This window comes from Lactuca saligna, chromosome 8 (genome assembly GCF_052625555.1).
Source record: "Lactuca saligna cultivar CGN05327 chromosome 8, ASM5262555v1, whole genome shotgun sequence".
NCBI classification, from domain to species: Eukaryota; Viridiplantae; Streptophyta; class Magnoliopsida; order Asterales; family Asteraceae; genus Lactuca; species Lactuca saligna.
In genome coordinates, this window is record NC_136424.1 from 35,411,499 (window position 1) to 35,434,660 (window position 23,162).

The window sequence follows — 23,162 nt, forward strand, 5'->3', positions numbered from 1 at the left end:
AATTATCGTCACATCAACAAACCATAAAGTTGTTTCATAAAACTTATTTATGCATCCTACCAATAGTTTTTTATTTTGTGATTAACATGATAAAATAATTAACATTTTTAAATTATAAAAAACATTTCCATGAAGGCATGAACCTTGCAAGCTTACAAGCACTTTAGAAAAGTTTTGAAATAAAAAACTTTCGCAAATCACAATATATATTTTTTTATTTTACCAACTTTATTGATTAAAAAACTTTTATTAGACGATCATTGTTTATTCACACTGACACATTGTTTTTTGAGGGGATTTAAATGTTTTATTAAAAAAATAATTGATTTGAACGGCAGTTTTTTTTCGTAAAGCAGAATTCGGGTTGGACACCAAGAATATGGCGGGGAGTAATAGCAGGAGTGGCGGCAAATCAATCGACGTGCAGATCGGTTTGTCAACGGCGTCACGACAGAAACCAGGTTAAGCATGGAAAAGCCTGCATCCGTCGTCTCTCGTCATATTCCTTGGATTTTCTCTCTTTCTCTCTCGGAATCACCACTAGGGTTTAAGATTCTCGCTTTTTTCTCATTCATATTTCGGAAATTCGCCCCAGCTTTCTTCGTATTCATTGTATTCGATTTCGATCGCCTTTCGTAGAGAAAAAGAAAGCGTTTGTGGAGAATTTTCGGAGTTGAATGGAGAAATATCTTTTTGTTGGATTCAATTCAACATTTGTTGTGCTCCGGGATCCGTTCATTGTTGCGCAGAATTAACATCAGGTTGTTTTTGAATTTTGATCGCGTGTGCTCAAAGCGAAAATCGCGTCAGAATCCTTTTCAGATCTGCAAAATATCAGGTTGTTTTCTACAGAAGCCATTCGAGGGAATCCTTTTCGTGAAAGAGGGTTGCTATTTGTGTAATTTTTGATACACGATCTAGGTTTGGTGCTGGATTCATCTGGTTATATGATCGATCAAGGGGCACGAAAGAAGAGCATTAGCAATATTGTTTATCTATTTATGGTCCCCTCGATATCTCCGTTAGTGGGACCTTGGGTTAGAGAATAAGATTATTAACTTTTGGACAGACAAATCGTTAACTCCTTCGTGATCGTTTTGAGTATTTAAGAGTTGATTACCTCTCTCTACGCACTTAAATTCGAATTAACATTTCGTACCAATAACGCTAGACAAATTAATTCCTCTCTTCAAGTCCATCAAATCGCTGTCTGTGGATTAATTATAGGGTTTATGGATTCAGCCGAAACGTCGACAAGCAGTAATTATAGTATGAGACCTGATAACATGCGTGGTGGTGCATTTCGTAATGGCAACATTGATCAGCTCGATGATGATTCACCATATGGTCAAAGCTCTCCTTCATTAATGGATCCATCTGTTTCTCCTCAAAATTCGATTCTACCTTCACGAGGCTGGGATGACATCTCTGTGTACAATGCAAAGAAGGTAACCTTCGTCACAGCTTTTTCACATGTTTCCTCTCCTGTGCACAATGAACTTGAGCAGAAGTTGTTTATGCATCTAATGTTCCTTGTTCTAATAATACAGAAGCAGCATGCTTGGTTTCAAGCCCCTGATGGGAACTGGGAACTTGCGAGGATTATATCAGTTACAGGGGATGAATCACTCATATCTTTTGCTGAAGGAAAAGTAAGCGACCTTATGGATTTTTAAATACTTTCTTTTATATACATATGGAAGATGAAGCAATAAACTTTCATGTCTTTCTTCTCAATCTAGGTATGTAAGGTGCCATCTGATGTTCTATTACCTGCAAATCCAGAAATCCTTGATGGGGTAGCTGATCTCATGCAACTAAGTTATTTGAGCGAACCATCCGTCTTGTATAATCTTCAATATAGATATGACAGAGACATGATCTATGTAAGAATCAGCAACTCTTTAATAGTTTGAACTTTGAATGTTACTTTTGGAATGAAGCTTCTGATGATGTATTTTTCAACATTCTAGTCAAAAGCGGGACCCGTTTTAGTTGCCATCAATCCCTTCAAGAATATTCCTTTGTATGGAAGAGATTATATTGATGGCTATAAGAGGAAAAAAATCGGTCACCCTCATGTATATGCCATTGCTGATACAGCAATCCGGGAAATGATCAGAGGTTGTTTCTTATATTCCTTGTAAAGTTCTTTATCCAGTCTTTCAATCGACTTTTGACCATGTTTTTCTTGACCCTTTTTTTTTTCTTTTCAATTTTACAGATGAAGTCAACCAAGCTATTGTCATAAGGTTAGTCCAACTACCCTAACTGAACTCATTGTTTTGTACCCTTTTCATTCTCTGCCTAATTTGTACCTTTTTTTTTTTCTGCTTAGTGGGGAAAGTGGAGCAGGGAAAACCGAAACAGCAAAAATAGCAATGCAGTATCTAGCAACAGTTAGAGGGGGTAGTGGAATAGAATATGAGATATTGAAAACTAATCCAATTTTGGAGGGTTTTGGTAATGCAAAAACATCAAGAAATGACAACTCAAGTCGTTTTGTAAGTGTTCACTTTTTCTGTATTTTTCTCTAGGCTTTATAATATTTCCTTAATTTCTCATATGTATATTCCAGGGGAAACTAATCGACATCCACTTCAGTGAAAACGGAAAAATATCAGGTGCAAGCATCCAAACATGTAAGATGTCAACATTTCCCTAAAATCATTTAATAAAAAAAAATAAGTTTGTATTGAAGTAGTAATACTAAATTACTAATTGCTTTCAACTTTGTGATTTTCAATTTGTTGCAGTTCTTCTTGAAAAGGTATTATTATGATCTTCAATTATTTTATATCTATCCCTTTAATTTTCAAATTAGAAGCTGCTTCTCTAATCTGTATATAATCAGTCAAGAGTTGTTCAATGCGGGGAAGGCGAAAGGTCATATCACTCATTTTATCAGCTTTGTGCAGGAGCTCCACCTTCTCTTAGAGGTAACAATTTCATAATTGTATCCTCTTTTGTTATCTATGAGTCAAGAGTTGCGATTGTTTTCAGTTAATTTGTCATTTATGTTTTGTACAGAGAAAATAAACTTGAAGAATGCTCATGAGTACAAATATTTGCAGCAAAGCAATTGCTACACGATTCCTGGTGTTAATGATGCTGAACAGTTTCGTATTGCAATGGTAGTATACCCAAAAATCTGAATAATCAACAATCTTACACTTGTTTACATTTTCATTTTCACAAATTTTCTTTACTTCAGGATGCTTTGGATGTTGTTCATGTCAGCAAAGAGAACCAAGAAAACGTTTGTGAAATGCTTGCAGCAGTTTTATGGCTGGGAAATGTAACATTTTCACCTGTTGATGATGAAAACCATGTGGAACCTGTGGTTGATGAAGGTAATGCATACTATTTGGGGATCATACTTCAGATCTTTTATCCATTAAGGCATATTTCTACTTTCATTTAATAACATATAATGTCAATGGCAGCTCTTCAAACTGTTGCTAAATTGCTTGGGTGTCGGATTGAGCAGCTACAGCTTGCTTTATCCTCTAGAGAAATGAAAGTTCGTGGTGAAAACTTTATTAAAAAGCTAACCCTAGCTCAGGTAAGAAAATTAATAGATACAAACAGTTGTATGTATAATAATAAGAATCAAAAAAATATTATGATTTTTTTTTTCAGGCAATTGACGCAAGGGATGCATTGGCAAAATCGATATATTCTTCTTTGTTTGATTGGTTAGTGGAACAAATCAACAAGTCACTTTCTACAGGGAAACGCATGACAGGAAGATCAATCAGTATTCTTGACATCTATGGATTCGAGTCATTTGATGTAGGTTTATTTTCATTTCTCCTTTTTGTATATATATAGTTAAACAATTAACCTTTCTTCTGTTGACATTTCTAGGTAAATAGTATCGAACAGTTCTGCATTAATTATGCAAATGAGAGATTACAGCAACACTTCAATCGTCATTTATTCAAGTTACAACAAGAGGTAACTAATTTAATATCAATCTATTTGCATGCTCTCACAATCTACATATCTAATTATTCTATCTATCTGGTGTCTGTTTATTAGGAATACATCCAAGATGGAATCAACTGGGCAAAGGTGGATTTTGAGGACAACCAAGCTTGTCTGAATCTTTTTGAACAGGTATCCAATCCAGACTTCTTGTTTTCTATCTTAGGGGATGTTTTTGCTTTTTGACTTAATGGGCTTAATGGGTTATTGTACTTAATCTAGACAGCTATACATGGTTGTTTCTTTTTCACTTGATTGAAATTTTCTTTTTGTGTATTTATAGAAACCATTGGGATTGCTAAGTCTGTTAGATGAAGAAACCACATTCCCAAAAGCAACAGACTTGTCACTTGCCAACAAATTAAAGCAGCACTTGAGTTCTAATCCATGTTTTAGAGGAGAACAAGGCAAAGCTTTCACAGTTCATCATTATGCTGGAGAAGTATGTTATGACTTATGAATATAATACTTAGTATTGTTTTGCTATCTAATATCTCTAATACTTCATGTTGTTTAAAAATTGGTTATTTCACAGGTTAAATATGACACAACCGGGTTTCTGGAAAAAAACCGTGATTTATTGCGAATTGATTCCATTCAACTTCTATCTTCTTGCACATGTGAACTTCCTCAGATATTTGCCTCGAATATGCTTTCTCTTCAATCTGAAAGTCCTTCGATTGGTTCAGTAAAGAAAGCAGGTGGAGTTGATTCCCAGAAGCTTAGTGTCATGTCAAAGTTTAAAGGCCAATTGTTCCAGTTAATACAATGTTTAGGGAACACAAGATCTCATTTCATACGTTGCATTAAGCCTAACAACTTACATTCTCCTGGAATCTATGATCAGCAACTTGTTCTCCAACAGCTAAAATGCTGTGGTGTTCTAGAAGTTGTTAGAATATCAAGATCTGGATTCCCAACAAGAATGACGCATCAAAAATTCGCAAGAAGGTATACTTCTAATCACATTCAATTCTTCCATTTTTTTATTATTCAAGTATAACCTTTTCCTTTTGTTTTACCTTTAATAGGTATGGTTTTCTTCTACTCGATAATGTTGCATCACAAGATCCACTAAGTGTATCAGTTGCCATTTTAAATCAATTCGGCATTCTTCCTGAAATGTTTCAAGTTGGCTACACAAAACTCTTCTTTCGAACTGGACAGGTAACAGGTTTCACTTCTTCCTTCTTTCAATTATCTATTACTTGAACTGTATCCCTATTTTTTCTTGCCAGATTGGAAAGCTTGAGGATACAAGAAATCGTACTTTGAATGGCATATTACGAGTTCAAAGCTGTTTCAGAGGTCACAAAGCTCGTCATTTGCTCAGGGAGATGAAACGAGGAATTCACACTCTTCAGTCATGTATGTATACCTTTGACTCTCATTCCGAAAACAAATTATTGAATTCAATGCACAAATTGCAATCAGGTGATTACATTTTTGTTGATGCATCGTTCTTCTACAGTTATTCGTGGTAGAGAAGATAGAAAAAGGTACGCTATCTTACTACACAGACAACGAGCAGCTGTGACTATACAAAAATGGATCAAAGGAGGAATAGTCAGAAAAGAATTCAAAGAATTTAGTGATGCAGCAGCTGTGGTACAAGGAGGTAATATAATTGTACCAATTCGTTTTAACTTTTATAAATTGACGCATGAAGAATTTAAAGAACATCAAACCTGTACTTTTCAGTGATCCGCGGATGGCTAGTTCGGAGATGCACAGCAGACATTTCGCTGGTTCAGTTTGGATCTGGAAACGACGACGATGTGGTGGTGAGCAGAATGTATCTTGCAGAGCTACAACGACGAGTTCTTAAAGCGGAGGTCGGTGTACGAGAGAAAGACGAAGAACGGGAAATCCTATTGCAACGGATCCAACAATACGAGAACCGTTGGTCGGATTACGAGCAAAAAATGACATCCATGGAGGAATTATGGCAGAAACAAATGAACTCATTACAATCAAGCCTCTCCCTCGCAAAGCAGAGCCTCAACAACGACGACGACACCGCTCCGCCACCCGTGAGAAACAACGAGATCCAAAATGGCGGCGGAGCGAGCGAGATGACGGCGGGGCTGAGTTTGATAAGTCGGTTAGCGGAAGAGTTTGAGCAGAGAAGCCAAGTGTTTGGGGACGATGCGAGGTTTTTGGTGGAGGTGAAGTCGGGTCAAGCTGAGGCCGATTTGGACCCGGAACAAGAACTGAGAAGATTGAAACAGGTGTTTGAAGGGTGGAAGAAGGATTATGCGGCGAGGTTGAGGGAGACGAAAGTGATTTTGAACAGGTTGAGCAGTGAAGAAGCTAGTGGTGGTGATAAGGTTAAAAAGAATTGGTGGGGAAGACTCAACAGCTCACGGGTTAATTAACTTTTCTCTTTATATTTTGGTTTTGATTGAATTTTGCTTGCAATGGGTTTTATGGTGTTATGTTTTGCATGGAAATTAGCAGTTTTTTTTTTTTTGAAGCCAAAAGAAGTAAAAGTCTAAAATTAAATAAAAATCTTTTCAAAATTTTGAATTCTTTAGAATATCTGTGTATATGCCTGTGACATGTCAATATGTCATTATTTATAAATTATACTCCATGTTAAAGAGAATTTGTACGTGTTTTTTTAGTCTTTATTTGATGTTTCTTTCATTTTTTGTAATGAATTTATAATCTTTTGTCTTGTCCTGAAACATTTTTTATTTTATTTTGCAGGGTAGTTTTAGTCTCTATGATTGAGGAATATGATAAGCAAGTTGGTGACCGAATCTTCTTCTACTTGTAAATTTTCTTGTTTCTTTGATTACTAGCCGACTCAAATCATTGTAAAAGGTTAAACATTTGATAGTAGTGTACCCTGGGCCTGGGCCTTTGTTTATCTAACAAATCATTCTCCCTCCCTCCCTCCCGGTAGTAGAGGCAATCATTCTCAAACTTGAGATGCTTTCCCTCTCTAGCCTCATCATGTCTACACTTACCATTATTAGGGTTAGCTTCAGTGTCATGGGTAGGAATGTAGGATTGATGTTGCTCATGAGGTCCGAGTTGTATACAAGACAAATATTGTTTCTAGGTCGTAAACATGACTAGTGTTGTAGACGAGATCAACATATGAATAGACTAAATATCTTCTTCTTCAAGGTTCTTACATGTTTGTTGCTTGTACAGTTGGCAATCCGAACATGTTAACACAATCTGAACCCAACCCAGTATTTAACATGTTGGGTTGAGATTTTTCACCTATTTAATTAAACGAGTCAGTTTGTCTAACCCGTTTAATTAAATGTGTTGAGTTAGGTTTGAAATTCTCAGTTTGTTTACAACGTGTCAACTTTGCTTAAAATTTTAAGTGTTTTTTTTTTTAATTTATATTTATTTAGTATTACACGAATAGTCCCTATGGTTTAGGGTAATTTATACGTGTTTATGATGTTTTTATTTGTTTCTATTTTTCGTTAGAGTAAATTACACGAATAGTCCCTATGGTTTAGGGTAATTTATACGTTTGATCCCTAACTTATTTTTTTAACTTGGAAGGTCCATATTGTTTCTTTTTGTTATGCGTTTGGTCCATGTCTTGCCTAAAAAGATTATTTTATCCTTGATTTTTTAATTTATTTAAATAAACACACAATCTTACCCCTTCACATTACTTTACCTACCCCACCATTTTTTCCTATTTAAATAATATTTTTTTTAGATAAGACATAGACCAAACGCATAACAAAAACAAACAGTAAGGACCAATCGTATAGCAAAAACAAACAGTAGGGGCTTCCGAATTCAAAAAAAATAAGTTAGGGACCAAACGTGCAAATTACCCCAAACCATAGAGACCATTCGTGATTTACCCTTTTTTGTTATCTTTTACAATATGTCAAAACTCAACGTGAATGAAAGGCTTTTTGTTTTCTTTTTCGAACACTTTTAGCGCTTTCTTGGAAATTGTCGCATCGTTTTCTTCATTTTTCTATTGGCGTTTCATGTTGTTAAATAAATGGAAATCTTCAATAAAATCTTAATATTTTGGGTCAATTTACGGTTTAATCTTAACAATTATTTTTTAAACAGAAAAGTCATGATTATTTAATTTTATATGATAATCTGTTATTTTCTGTTGAAAAACAAATAATGAGTATTTCGATAATTTAGGCAAAATATAGATAATCAAGATTTTTTTGTTCAAAAAATAAAAGTTAAGACTGAACCGTAAACTGACCCAAAATATTGGGACTTGAACGAAGATTTCTCTTAAACAAATCATTAAACAACATCTCTTTTTTGTTTGTTTTCCCACATTCCGAGTATATTTGATTTTTCTTTCAATATTCTCCTTAATTCATTTGTTTGTGGAAATGTTTAAGAACTCGTCTCTAAAAAATTGGACTTTTTGGTCGTTTTCCACTTTCAGATCCTCGGATATATCGACCCTTGCACATGCCAATACTTTCACTTCTTTCGGAAAAATTGGATGATGAAGGGTATTATTTATAATAGGAAAACATTTTTTAATTTAGAAAAAAACCCAGGAGAGAGAGAGAGAGAGAGAGAGAGAGAGAGAGAGAGAGAGAGAGAGAGAGAGAGAGAGAGAGCCATGTCATCTAATTGTCACGCTCGAATGAAGCCACATACCCGAGCGGGTGTACGCCATGGCTACCATGGCATATTGTGGTTTATGTCAGGACCACTCTGCTAGCTTTAACTTATTGTAAGAGAAGCAGGAAGTATTGGGTAAATGTAAACTTTACCATCACGACCCTACACCAACACAAAGGTTGGGTTTAACGATAATCAAATGTTAATCCAAATGCAAAAAAAATTGTATCAGAAAAATTAAATTAAATTCAACCAAGTTGTAGAGAGCAATGTTTTATCACTTATTGTAAGTTTTGTAAAGAACAAGCTTCGGTCCACCTTGTTGGATCGAGATCTTCAAGCCTAACTATGGTTCCATTAGAACTACAAGATTAAACTAACTGTCATTAAAAAGAACAAAAATGAGAAAAACATTGTTCCTTGTACCTTTGCGCTGAGGTTTCTTCACCTTCAAAATAAGAGTGAATGATGGTGAATTGAAATTCTCCTTATGAGCTATATGGTAATGGTGTGTTGCTTAATTTGTCAATTATTATATAATAGGTTTGTGCTTGGTCTTTTAAGAGTTTTGCACATCTTAAATTTCAGATCTTTTGCATTAAAATTTTGAATATTTAAGTTGAATACTTAAACGGTAAAATAGATTCAATAATAAATTGGGGTTTTAGACTCAAGTTCTCGAATAAGATTACTAAGTCTTAGCATTGCTAGGTTGTACCTAAAGTTCAACATATTGTAGTTCTTATAAATTCAAGATTTTTTTTTTCTAACACTTTAAATGAGTTATTATATAGTAAAGATTATATATAAGGGTACGTTTGCTAAAAAAAAGAGAATTACACTATTTGATACAATAGATAATTTACCAGAGAAATGTTCACGAGAATCATTTCTCTTTTTTGGTTGTATTAAATAAAAAAACGGAAATGACTTTTTTACTTATATTTATTTGTTTTCAAACAATATTTTTTTTATATAATAATGTGATTTTCTGTACATCTTAGTTTGTCAAATTATGTAGTTTTTATGTTTATAATTTTTAATTTAATAATTAGATTTATATTTTTATAAATGTCAAACACATCTTATCTGTTGTATTTAAAAACATAATTTTAATATATCAATTGTTGAAACAATTTAACAGAACTAATTTTGAATCACTGCTCAACACCATCACCTCATTCACACTTTAAATTATTCAATTTGACTTTGTATACTCAATTTTCACTTTTTGCTTCAATTCATAACGAACCACAACAATTTTGATTTCAAGAATCACCTAACTCATTTACAATATAAATTCCAACCACTTTGAATCAATTCATTCACCACTTGGATTTAACATCACCGACTTATCTTCCTTTTTAACAAAAGTGAAATCATATTGACAATATCAACTATATTATCGAGTTTGACTACGGCTTCACAAATTCCAAATCAATGATCTCTTTTAATTTTGGATCACAAGAACCACTTCGTTAAGCATCACTCTTCATCAAAACATCAGGCCCTGAATCCAAGCATATGAAATCATAATTTTGGCTTTTTTGCTTTGAACGAGTAATCTTGACATTGCTTCGATAACCTTTGGAATACCAATTTTAACTTTCAAATTCATTCCAATATAAATACAAAGGCTTCCAAAAATTCAATTAATCGTTTCAACAAGCACCAAACATCCATTAATTTAACAAACCAAACATAAATCAACAAAGAATCAGAAATCAGCCCTAAATATAATCGGTAATCAAAAATCAATATACATAAATAAACCAAGAATCAGAAATCGATCGACAAATAGAAATCAAGTAATACCTTAACAAATAGAAAAGATGTTTTGAAATCACAGAAGCTGTATATGAAATCCATGTGAACTTGTGAAATCGAAACTAAAGTAGTCGATATCTGTTAAAGCTGTGAAATTCAGAAGCAGGTGTGAAGATATTGATTGACTAAGAAAATCATACACAAAAAATCGGGAGCACACCCAATTTCGAACTAGTGACGTGAAAATGTAAATCCAATTCTCCGCTTTTTTTTTTTTTTTTTTTTTTTTTTTTTTTTTTTTTTTTTTTTTTTGTTTTCTCGATGGGCTCAATTTTTTTTTTCTCCCCATTTCTTCATAAAAAAAAGAGAAACGTAATGGTGGAAATGGAATTCGATTATTTCTCTTTCGCTCCTTTTTTACCACTTACCAAACATGAGAATTGGAAAGTATTCCATTTCTCTATCCTTAATTCTCTATACCAAACATGGCCTAATATTAGACTGTTGCCCTTTAATGATTTTAACCCTTATGAGACTATGATTGTATCCGACTAATTAATAATAATAAACAATTGATTTAGAGACAATAGCTTCCTATGTTTGCATGAAACATGCCAATATATATATACATTAAAATATTTATTTGATTACCAAAAGCCATGTAACATGACATAAGTTGTAAGTTGTACCCATAATACTAAATGATTGCATAAATAGAAAACATAATTTAATTTTAAAAAAGAAAAACCTTCTAAATTCTAATAAGTAGTTGGGTATAAAAGCTCAGAGTGCGTACCATTTCCATAGTCCATTGTGAAAGGAAATCCTTGGTAAGACAAAATCTCGACTTATTAAACTCCAATGGCATCCTCTGCTACAACCTGTTCATCTGTTCTTCATCTTCTTCACAATGATACCTCAACCTCATCGTTATTATCTTCAAAGGGAATGCATCTTCGTTCCTCATCACTTTCCCTTCTATCTCCACGTAGAACTTCATCTCCATCTCCCATGATCCAGTTTTCCCCAAAAGGTTTTGGTAAGATTTATAGCTCTTTCAACAACAACTTTCCACATTCAATTTCTTCATCTTTTTTATTCATTCCTACATACATAAGCATTAAACAAGCGTCTGTCATGTCATGTCATCCTTATGTAAGGTTCAGGTTCAACAAATCCACTGTTTGTTGCGACAACAGAGAAGAAGAAATCGCCATTTCAAACAGAAGCTGTTCGTCAATTAACCGGTTCTGTGACAAAAACCGAGGGTTTCCGTTTTGCTATTGTTAGTCTCTGTTTTGCTTTCTTTCTCCATTTTCCCTCTCATCTTTGTGAAATTTGTGACTTTTTCATGACATGACATAGGTCATAGCAAAGTTTAATGAAATCGTTACAAGGCCTTTGATGGAGGGTGCTTTGGACACTTTCCAGAAATATTCAGTCAGGGAAGAAGATGTTGATGTATGTATCTATATTTCTTTTCTTTTCTTACTAAATCACATTACGTTAAACATCTTTTTAATGTCATTTGATTACCCTTTTTCATGCTACTAACGTTGTTGTGTTCATATTTTTTATTAGGTGGTGTGGGTTCCTGGTTGTTTTGAGATTGGTTTAGTTGCTGAAAAGCTTGGAAAGTCAGGGAAATACAATGGAATCGTGTGTATAGGAGCTGTGGTATGCAATAATATCTTAATTCTCACATGAAATTAAAAAATAATCACATTGATATATGTAAATTACATATTTATGTGATTTCATAGGTAAGAGGTGATACCACCCACTATGAGGAAGTTGCTAATTCAACTGCATCTGGAGTCCTTTCTGCTGGATTTAATTCAGGTTGGTTTTAAGTGAATATTTAAATCCAAATACCAAAAATCAAGGGAGGTTGATATGTGAATATGTAATGACTAATGAATTATGATACTTACGTATTGTTTATTACAGGTGTTCCCTGTATATTTGGAGTCTTGACATGTGAAAACATGGATCAGGTATATTTATAATTTTGGTAACTACCATGTTTAATTTATTTTTATAGTATTAATTTAAGATTTTGAGATATTATAATATTAGCTTAACAAATGATCAGTTTCTAAAATTGTATAAACATTGTATTGTACAGGCCTTGAATCGTGCTGGTGGTAAAGTAGGGAATAAGGGTTCTGAGGCAGCTTTGACTGCTGTAAGTTTCTTTGACTGATGATTTTTTGTCAAGTAAAAAAAATGAATTTTGTTAACTTGAATTATATAAATGTATTGCAGATTGAGATGGCATCTTTGTTTGGGTATCATTTGAAGGAGTAATAGTTTAATGTAATGCAATACTATTTCATCTTGTGAGGATCACGAGAATGCAAAGACAATTATTTCACAAAAAAAAACATTGTATTGAAGCAAATCAAGTTGTTTGAATAACTGGAAGAGTTGATTTTTTTTTTTTTTTTTTTTGGTTTTCTTTTTGTGTAATTTGCTGGAAAGTTTTGTGTTAAGGTATATGACGTACAGCATGATAATGGAGATTGTGTCAAGTGGAAAAATAAGAGCTGAGAATGGACTTGATTTAATGATTTTCTAGATTTTTATGCCATTCGGTTACATTAAAAAACTTTGGTAATTAAATGACAATCATCAATGAATTACTGATAACTACAATCATAAAAATAACACAAAGACATCCGTATGTATCAACCATGGATTTAACTTGAAATAACATTCATTATATATCCATGATGTATAGTTATATACACCCTAAAATGAGGTTTACGAGAGTCCCAAATGCCAAAATGTCTACTTTCGGTTAAAATCGCATTTGAAATCGAAGTTGTCACCTGTCAGCGATCTGAAACTTTGGATATATGCAGTTGATTGGTAGATTTCGTCCTCTAAACCAGCCATGACTCTCGCCCATGTGGTTTTCAAGCCCCAAAACCCCTTCTTGATTCATCTCATTCAAATCTTTCCTCTTTCTCACACACTCCCTCATTTTCTACTTCCTCTCTACTCCATAACCCGCCAAACGAATCGTTCTCACTACTCCTCTCTTCCTTCAGATAATCTTGAAACAGTAAACAAATTGATATCCATCTTCACGCAGAAACAACCCTTATCTTTAGTATCCACAACAGAGCTAACCACCTTTGGATCGAAGCTGACGACTGATGTTGTTGAAACTACACTAAAAAGCTTCAAGAACTGGAAAACGGCGCTTAGATTCTTCAACTGGGCATCAACTCAAAATGGGTATCACCACAGCTGTTATACTTATAATGCCATGGCTTCTATCCTATCAGGTGCTCGACAAAATGCCGCAATGAAGGAACTGTCTATCAACTTGATAAAATCAAAGTGCTACATGAGCGCAGGTGCGCTAGGGTTTTTTGTTAGGTGTTTAGGAGGCCTAGGGATGGTTAACGAGGCTAATGAGCTGTTCGATCAAGTTAAGGAATTGGGTTGTGTTCCAAATAATTATAGCTATAATTCACTATTGGAAGCTATTTCCAAGTCAGGGTCTGTAGATTTAATGGCTATGAGAATGAATGAGATGAAGGATAATGGATGGAAGCCTGATAAGTATACCTTGACAACTGTGGTTCAGTGTTATTGTAAAGCAGGCAAGTTTGAACAAGCTTTTGAAGTGTTTCAGCAAATTGATGAACTTAATTGGGTAGATTCTTACATTTTCACAATCTTGATAATCTCATTGAGCAAAGGGGGTGAGGTGGATAAAGCAATCTACTTGATTAACAAGATGGATGATTTCAAGATAATCTTGAATGAGAAAACCTTTTATGTTTTGATTCATGGGTTTGTAAAAGAAGGCAAAGTAGATTATGCTCTAACCCTGTTCAAAAAGATGCAAACTTTAGGTTTTGTCCCTGAAATTTCACTCTATGCTGTACTCATTGAAGGACTTTGCAAAAGGAAAGAGCTTACAAAAGCTTTACAATTGTATTCTCAATTGAGTAAAATGGGTATTCATCCTGATGTTAATCTACTCAAAGCTTTAATATCTTCTTTATCTGATGAGAAAGAAATGATGTCCTTACTCAAAGAGGCAAAAGACTATCTCAACAAGACATCCATGACTACATTATGTAATGCTGCCCTTATTACTCTGGTTAAAAGTGGCTCAATTGATAAAGCATATGATCTCATTCGATCAATAATGAAGGATTATGATCATGTTCCCTTAGATGCCTCTTCTTTTGAAATTGTTATTGATGGTTTGATCCATAAAGGTAACTTGGATGTTGCCCTAGATCTCTTCAATGAAATGGATTGTAAACGAAGTTTGCTACTTTACAATAACATGATTGATGCTTTAAGCAATGAAAAGAAAGTGGAAAAATGTCATGAGCTTCTGAAAGAGATGAAGGATTCTGGATTCCCACCATCACAATTCACACACAACTCCATATTTGGATACTACTGTAAAGTTGCTGATGTGGCAGGTGCCATAGACATGTTACATGAGATGCATACTCATGGGCATCAACCATGGATTAAACATTACACCTTGCTTGTGAAACAACTCTCAAGAATTTCCAAAGTGGCTGAAGCATCTAACTTTTTAACAATCATGGTGGATAAAGGTTTTTTACCTGACATGATTGTGTATTCTGCTGTGATTGATGGTTGGTTAAAGATTGGAGAAGTGGATTATGCTTTGAAGATGTTCAAGGGTATTTCGGGTAATAAACATTGTCCTGATGTAGTTACGTATAACACCATCATAAACGGTCTTTGCAAGGCCAAAAAGGTATCAGAAGCTAATGATATATATCAAGAAATGATACAAAAGTGTCTTATTCCATCTGTTGTGACATACAATCTACTGATAGATGCTTACTTTAAAAATGGTGACATTGATCAGGCGATTGGGTTCTTTAAAATGATGAGTCAAAAAGGAAGGAACCCTAATGTTGTTACTTACACTTGTTTAATTGATGGATTTTGTAATGTTGGAAGATCTGATGAAGCTTTGGTGATTTGGAATGAAATGTGTAGTTGTACTTCACCAAACAAGATTGCTTATATGGCTCTTGTTAATGGACTGTGTAAATGCAGGAAGCCAGATGAAGGTTTGATTTATTTTGAGGAGATGAAGGAGAAGGATATGAATGTGGATAGTTATGTGTATGTTGCATTGATTGAAGCTTTTGTTTCTGTATCAAATGCAGCCATGGGTGTTTGTGTTTTGAAAAAGATGATTCAGGATGAAAGGGTTCCTGATTTGGTTGATAAAAACTGTGGAATTTTGAGGGAGGTTGTTGTGAAATTGTTGGATGATGAATTGGTTTGTGAAGAAATTAGAAGATTAATTGAAGATGGTATTGTTCCAATTCATTTGGTGCAAACATGAGAGGTGTAGTTTTAGGGTACTATAGCATATGCATATATACACTGGTTGGTTGTAACATTCCAATTTTAAAGATTTTTGTAAAAGGGGAATTATCAAGTGGAATCATATATCTTTATGTGAAATATAATTTGGGAGTTTAACATTATATGAAAATTATGTGTTTAGATGAAAATAGAGATTCATAGTTGAAATTTGCTGTCAAGAAGCAAAGTTTTGGAGCTCGCTAAATACGCCAACTTTTGTGATGAAGCACATCGTTTAAACATAAAATCGATTAGGATCAAGTAATATGAAGTTTTTAGATTATTGTATTTCTATTAATTTGTTTTATAATATAAAAAATAGTTAATTTTTTCATAAAACTCAAACGATTTTTAATATATAAATATATACCTATAATAATAAATTAATAAACTAAGTTATATATATATATATATATATATATATATATATATATATATATATATATATAAGTTCAAATGTTTCTCACATTTATTGTATGCTAGAATGCACTAATAGGAATTTAGTATTAATTATATGTATATTAAATGTTCTTCATACTTATAACTTATTTTTATGAAAACTAATTAAATTCGTCATTAATGTCAATAATGATATTCTTTCAGAATATATCATATCTAGAAGAATGAGAGTATATTCCAACAAAACGAAAGTGTATTCTAGTAGAATACACACTCGTTCTTCATATTTCATGCAACTCCATCACTACCATCACCTCTGATACTAGCCAACTCCATCACTGTCATCTACGTCATTTATATCACCATCACATTTGTCACACCACCTCTTTTGCCACTAGACACCAACTGTCATAATGATATATAATTACTCAATCTGTAAACAGACATATATGTATAATCATTTATGATCAGACATATACATATAAACATATATGATATATATATATATATATATATATATATATATATATATATATATATATATACACACATGCGCACACACACACATACACTAGATGTGTGTCTGCGCAAAACGGCGACGATAAATAGCTCTTTTGACGAATACGTTTTTACGGTGAAATAATTATTAGATTTTATTATTATTTGTAACTCTAATAAAAAATGACCACTTTTATATAAAATATTTATATTTATACCTTATATTTATATTGACTATTTATACCTTATATTGGTGTCTAATTTAAAAAATGTAAATTAATTTATATATATGAATTTAATATTTTAAAATTTTCATTTGGTTCTAAATTGAAATTTTTAATTACTTTCCTTAATTCAAATCTTCAAACTTTTGGCAAATATTAATGAATTATTTATGCATAATTCATTTGTACAAAAAAGTTTTATAACTTATACCTCTTAAAATTCAAGATGTAATTAATACATTTTATAATATAGTATAAAATTTAAGATATGACTAATACGCTTTATTTACATTATATCTTAATGAGTATGAATGTTTATGGTGGTGGTTATGAGAAAATGATTGATGCATGGAGCTTAGAGACGTGGCTTTAGAAAAGGCGTAATAAGAAAGAAGTAAGAACAAAAATAAATAATACAAGTACTATCCATGTTTGCTAAAATGTTATAGATATATTATAATAACTAGGCGAATACCTACGCGTTGCGCAGAATACAATAATATATTTGAAATCTTTATAGATATATGTGTTTTAAATATATCAATAACATTGTTTTTAGCTCTTATATAATAAAAAATTATAATAAGTTAGTATAAATATTGTTTGTTTTAAATTTTATAATAATGCAGACATCTTTTTAAAATTCTATAATCTCAATTGTCTCCATGACATCTACATGCGGATTACTCATGAATAAAATTAAATATAATATATGGTTTAATGATATTTATAGTTTTTGTTTTGATCAATAATTTTAAAAAATTTATTTGCTTAAGATTTTAATTATTATCATTGTAATTATTTAAAACATCAAACATTGTTTTTGTTTTTAAAGGTAACAATATACATTTTGTGTATAATATTACTTTTAACTATTGTTGTTGGAAGTTATTTAAAATAACTTATTTGGAAACTCTTAACTATTTTAATTCAGTTTCAGAAATTTATTTTTTCTAAAATTAATTTGATTAATATTGTTAGTTTCTTTGATTGTAATTATTTATAACAACAAACACTGTTTTATTTTTAAAGATAACATTATAATTTTTTATATAATATTACTTTTAACTATTCTTATTATAAGTTATTTTTAAGCTATTTATCTAAAAATTCTTAATGATTATAAAAAATAGTTTCACGGTTTTTTTTATTTTATTTTATTTAGGATTATAGTTTAGGTTAAATACTATAGTTTATAACTTTTAACTATTTATAATATATGCTCTCAATTTTATTTCAAGTTTAACTAAAATTTTGATTTAAGTTAACATTACATTATATTGAAATTAATAATTTAATATTCTGCATAAAATCATAAATTATACAAAATTTGTAACATTAAAATGAGAATCGCTCACATACGACAACATATCTAAACTAATAAGTTAACTATAATATGTTAAAACATTAAAATCATAATTTTATAAACAGAAGTAAATTATGATATTTTAATATTTTAGTTTAGTTAATTTATTATTAAAATTTAGTTTTTGCATTAATTTAACATTATTAACCAATTTATAATAATTATGAGAAAGAAATTAAAAAGTCATGGGAGTTTCAAATGAATGTGGTGAAAAGAAAAATACTTCTTTTATAAGTATACTAGGCGAATGTCAGCGCGTTGTGCATAAACACATATATAGTTGAAGTCGTTACAAATATATGTTTTTTTAATATATCAATAACATTGTCATTAAATTTTATATAATAATTCGTATACTAAATTAATATAATTTATTGTTTATTTTGAATTATATGGTAATATATACATCTATTATAACTACATAATCTCAATCGTTTGAATGACTTCTACCCGTGAGTTATACATAAATAAAATTAAATATAATATATGGTTTAATGTTATTTAGAGTTGTTATTGTTAATTAACTTTTTTTAAGTTATTTGACTAATGTTTTAATTTTTATCATCATAATTATTTAAAACATCAAACATTGTTTTTTGATTTTAAAGGTAACAATATAATCATTTATATAGAGTTAAATCGAGATGACAATTTAGTTTTTGCATTTATCACTAAAACTTATCACTTTTAACTATTTACAAAATATTCTTTGGTTTTTTAAGTGTAACTGCAATTTATATTTAAGTTGACACTGTAATGTTATATTTAAAATAACAATTTAAGTATTTTGTACAAATTGTGCAAAAGTTTTAACTTTAAACCGATAATGGTATATATACAACAACATATTAAATCTAATAAATTAAGTATAATATGTTAAAAGTTAAAGACATAACTTGATAAGTAGAAGTAAATATATTATTTTAAAATTAAAATTTAGTATATTTATGATTACACTTTAGGTTTGATATTTATTTAACCTTATTAACCAACTTATAATCATTATTAGAAAAACACTATAATTAATCACTTTTAAGTATTTATAAAATATTTGTTGGGTTGTTTAAGTTAAAGTAAAATTTATATTTAAGTTGACTATGTAATGTTATATTCAAATTAATAATTTAAGTATTTTATACAACTTGTTCAAAAATTGTATCTTTAAAATGATAATGGTTTACATCCAACAATATATTAAAACTAATAAATTAAGTATAATATGTTAAAATTAAAAAAAAAAAAAACTTAATAAGTAGAAGTAAATATATATTATTTTAATATTGGAATTTAGTTTATATGTGAGTACATTTTAAGTTTGATATTTATTTAACCTTATTAACCAATTAATAATTATTATTAGAAAGAAATTGAAAATACATGAAAGTTTCAAATGAATATGATGAAAGAAAAAATGATTCATTTATAATATAGTATGATATAGATAATAACAACAATAATGATAACGCTATGTCAAAAAAAAAATGTTTTAGGGTTTCTTCTTATTACTCTAGTATTGTAGCCTGTCTTACCACTCATGACCAGCTAGAGATCCATTCTGACGTATGCACTCCACGCGACCACGAGACTCCGTTGCATTCAAGGTTTGTAATTGTAACTCAATAAACTCGATATGAGATTTTCTTTTGCAACTCAATTGATAACATTTGTGATTCTGAATTTCTGATATTTGAATTAATCTGTATTCTGGATATTAAATATATATATATATATATATATATATATATATATATATATATATATATATATATTTTGTTATGAAGACATTTTACTTTAAAATATATATGCAATTATAAAAATAAATAAATAGTTATCTTATTTTTAAATAATGAATATGTGAGTTATTTTTATTATTTCATTTTCTGAATTATTAATCTAACTCCTTTTACGGGAAAATATTTGGGTGAAAAAAAATTAAGACGGCGAACCATAGAGAGAAAGTGTGAAATCCTTGGCAAGTCAAAATCTCGACCCAAATTCCAGGTAGCAGACGAAAATGGCGGCCACTGCCACAGCTTCTTCAACATTTCTCCATCTTCTTCACGATGATACCTCATCGTTATTATCTTCAAGGGGAACACGTCTTCGCTCTTCATCGCTTGCCCTTCTCCCCACACGTAGAACTTCCCCTACATCTCACCTGATCCAGTTTTCCCCAAAATGTAAGATTTATACTTGTTCAACATTCCACGCTCAATTTGTTCATTTGGCATTCATACATATACGTCTGTGATACTGTAAGGTTTGGCAAACCCGCTATTTGTAACGGCAACCGCGGCAGAGAAGAAGAAATCACCCTTTCAAACAGAAGCTGTTCGTCAAGTGACCGGTTTTCTGACCAAGGCTGAGGGTTTTCGCTTTGCTATCGTTAGTACACTCACTATCTTTTCTCTGTTTTTCTTTGTTTCTCCAATTTCTTCCCTCCGATTATTAGTATGGGAATTTTCAGAGTCCTGGATTCATGATGTCGATTGTCTAGTTAACGCAAACCATATTAACCGACACTTTCAAGTTTAATATCATAGAATTCAATCTTTTTAAATTAACTCATTCAACTTTCTTGAAATTTTATCAATTCTGAAATCAAATTTGAACAGTTGAACATATTTATATACACATTGCCAAGTGTCTTTTCTTTGGTAATCAACATTCATGATTCAAATGTATCATGTATAACAGAGAGGGCTTGATCTGTTTTACATTTTCAGTATGCCAACTCTTAGGTAATAGTAATTTTGGGATTCTGTAGACTATTCACCATTTACTACATGTTAAATACACAAAAATTCCTTTATAATTCAGATATTGTTCAACCTTTTGCTATATGTCTACTGCTTTTCATGACATAGGTAGTTGCAAGGTTTAATGAAATTGTCACAAGGCCTTTAATGGATGGTGCTTTGGACACATTCAAGAAGTATTCAGTGAGGGAAGAAGATATTGATGTATGTAATTAACTAATGATGTATTATCTCCATTTCTTTATTGGGCCATTTATGCTAATGTGACTAACATTATTGTGTTCATATTATTAGGTCATTTGGGTTCCTGGTAGTTTTGAGATTGGTTTGGTTGCTGAAAAGCTTGGAAAATCAGGAAAATATCATGCAATCTTGTGTATAGGAGCTGTGGTGATATATATTTATTCCCAACTTTTTATATCATGTTCAATAACTCTAGCAAACAATATATAATATCTTACATGAAAAAGGTGATTTGTGATTTTGTAGGTTAGAGGTGATACTACCCACTATGATGCTGTTGCTAATTCAGCTGCATCTGGAGTCCTTTCTGCTGGACTTAATTCAGGTTGTTTTTAACTTTATATAATAAAGCCATGATATGAATTATTATACTTACATATTGTTTGTTACAGGTGTTCCTTGCATATTTGGAGTCTTGACATGTGAAGACATGGATCAGGTATATTTTAATAATTAATAGTATAAGATTTTGAGAATTGAGATATTGTGATATTTTACCTTTATATCAAATGATCATTATTTTTGTATTGTTACAGGCCTTGAATCGTGCAGGTGGTAAAGCAGGGAATAAGGGATCTGAGGCAGCTTTGACTGCTGTAAGTTGCTTTGACTGATGACTAAAATTGCAAAATTTTGTTGACTGAAATCTTAAAAATGTATTGCAGATTGAGATGGCATCTCTTTTTGAGCATCATCTCAAGGATTAATGGTGTTTCTTCTGTTGAGGTTACATTGCTAGGAGCATATCATGAGAATGCAAAGGCTATAATATAGGCAATCATTGAAGCCAAAATATTGTCTTAAGGAGATCATGTTGTTTGAATAACTAGAAGAGTCTGAATCTTTTTTTTTTTTTTTTGGTTTTCTTTTTGTGTAATTTGCAGGAAAGATTGGTGTTTTTTTTTGAGCACATGATAATGGTGAGCGTACCAAGTTGAAAAAATAAGCTAAAATTGGAACTTGATTTAGGTTGTGTTGACACGCAAGCTATATTATTTTTTGAGTTAATTACTATGTAATATTTGGTGATACCACTAAAGTAATTAAAAAGCCAGCTATATTAGCAAATGTAATAGATCGTAAAAGCTTTCAAAAGCTCGTTGAAAATGCACCCTAATGTAATACAAAGGGATTCAATACTTATACAGAGATGTAAATGATAATATTCCAAAACAATATTTTAAAATTAAAAAAGATCAATGCTATAATCTAAAATGAGTATTTGACATATACAAAAACAACTTTTTAAAACTTATTTTACCACTAATAAGTTGTTTTTAGAAGTCATTTCAACCCGACTTCTTGAGAATTACTTACAGCTTTTTGAGATTAAATCACAATAGCGTTCCTTGTTTTTAACCTGAAAAACAATATCCTTATATATATATATATATATATATATATATATATATATATATATATATATATATATATATATATATATATATATATATATATATATATATATATATATATCGCTTTCTGGTTTCTTCCTTTGTGCTATATTGCTCTCCGTTCAGTATCACCATCGCCTTTGGTTGCCCTTCGTTCGTCACTGCCACTATTTTTTGTCTCTCTCTGTTCAACACCACACCGTGGCTATGGTTTTCTATCAAAAACCATATTCTTAAATTCACCATTATAGTGTTTTCACATCTTTGAAGCATCAATAATACATGATAACCATTCTCTAATCTAATTGTATTAATGTGGTTATTGTTGTTGTGTTGTTTGATCATCTCAATTTTGTGTATGTAACGACCCAATTTTTACGTTCAAAAATTTCATTTTTAAAACATTACTTTAGAAAACGTTAATAATTAAAAACATTGTTTGATCCAAACCACATCACATCGTAAACCATGTCTAAAAGCCAAATCATACAACCAATCAGAATATCAGAGTATAAATCCCAGAGAAATCCAATAGATG

The 23,162-nt window shown here is 31.3% G+C and overlaps 4 protein-coding genes and 1 long non-coding RNA gene across 6 annotated transcripts; 4 read left to right on the plus strand and 1 right to left on the minus strand.

Moving 5' to 3' along the window:
- The first annotated feature begins 267 nt into the window (after positions 1-267).
- Positions 268-7,257, plus strand: LOC145009026 (myosin-1-like). The gene is made up of 22 exons (XM_078967676.1): positions 268-1,448; positions 1,551-1,652; positions 1,743-1,886; positions 1,974-2,124; positions 2,225-2,252; positions 2,339-2,504; positions 2,579-2,642; positions 2,757-2,770; positions 2,855-2,939; positions 3,031-3,134; positions 3,215-3,353; positions 3,447-3,565; positions 3,643-3,795; positions 3,871-3,960; positions 4,045-4,122; positions 4,274-4,432; positions 4,526-4,941; positions 5,022-5,157; positions 5,229-5,358; positions 5,462-5,608; positions 5,692-6,359; positions 6,703-7,257. The coding sequence occupies exons 1-22, from the start codon at positions 1,233-1,235 to the stop codon at positions 6,724-6,726; spliced, it is 3,333 nt and encodes a 1,110-aa protein (XP_078823802.1). The 5' UTR covers positions 268-1,232; the 3' UTR covers positions 6,727-7,257.
- LOC145009028 (uncharacterized) lies at positions 3,876-5,792 on the minus strand. The gene is made up of 2 exons (XR_013663722.1): positions 5,679-5,792; positions 3,876-5,527 (listed from the first exon to the last, which is right to left on the minus strand). It is a non-coding gene; the product is annotated as an uncharacterized LOC145009028 (long non-coding RNA).
- A 3,893-nt stretch (positions 7,258-11,150) lies between the features above and the next one.
- Positions 11,151-12,920, plus strand: LOC145009027 (6,7-dimethyl-8-ribityllumazine synthase, chloroplastic-like). 2 transcript variants are annotated; one of them, XM_078967677.1, is made up of 8 exons: positions 11,151-11,389; positions 11,511-11,635; positions 11,716-11,811; positions 11,932-12,027; positions 12,114-12,192; positions 12,301-12,347; positions 12,479-12,538; positions 12,619-12,920. In XM_078967677.1, the coding sequence occupies exons 1-8, from the start codon at positions 11,212-11,214 to the stop codon at positions 12,658-12,660; spliced, it is 723 nt and encodes a 240-aa protein (XP_078823803.1). In that variant the 5' UTR covers positions 11,151-11,211; the 3' UTR covers positions 12,661-12,920. The 2 variants fall into 2 exon arrangements, with proteins under 2 accessions (XP_078823803.1, XP_078823804.1); XM_078967678.1 differs by having other exon boundaries at positions 11,517-11,635.
- Positions 12,921-13,087: 167 nt separating this feature from the next.
- On the plus strand, positions 13,088-15,872 carry LOC145013029 (Tetratricopeptide repeat (TPR)-like superfamily protein). Its single transcript, XM_078971833.1, has one exon. It carries the CDS (start codon positions 13,250-13,252, stop codon positions 15,716-15,718), a length of 2,469 nt encoding a protein of 822 aa, XP_078827959.1. The 5' UTR covers positions 13,088-13,249; the 3' UTR covers positions 15,719-15,872.
- Positions 15,873-20,150: 4,278 nt separating this feature from the next.
- LOC145012469 (6,7-dimethyl-8-ribityllumazine synthase, chloroplastic-like) lies at positions 20,151-22,148 on the plus strand. The gene is made up of 8 exons (XM_078971273.1): positions 20,151-20,408; positions 20,489-20,613; positions 21,096-21,191; positions 21,282-21,377; positions 21,477-21,555; positions 21,623-21,669; positions 21,767-21,826; positions 21,896-22,148. The coding sequence occupies exons 1-8, from the start codon at positions 20,243-20,245 to the stop codon at positions 21,935-21,937; spliced, it is 711 nt and encodes a 236-aa protein (XP_078827399.1). The 5' UTR covers positions 20,151-20,242; the 3' UTR covers positions 21,938-22,148.
- The last annotated feature ends 1,014 nt before the right edge of the window (positions 22,149-23,162 follow it).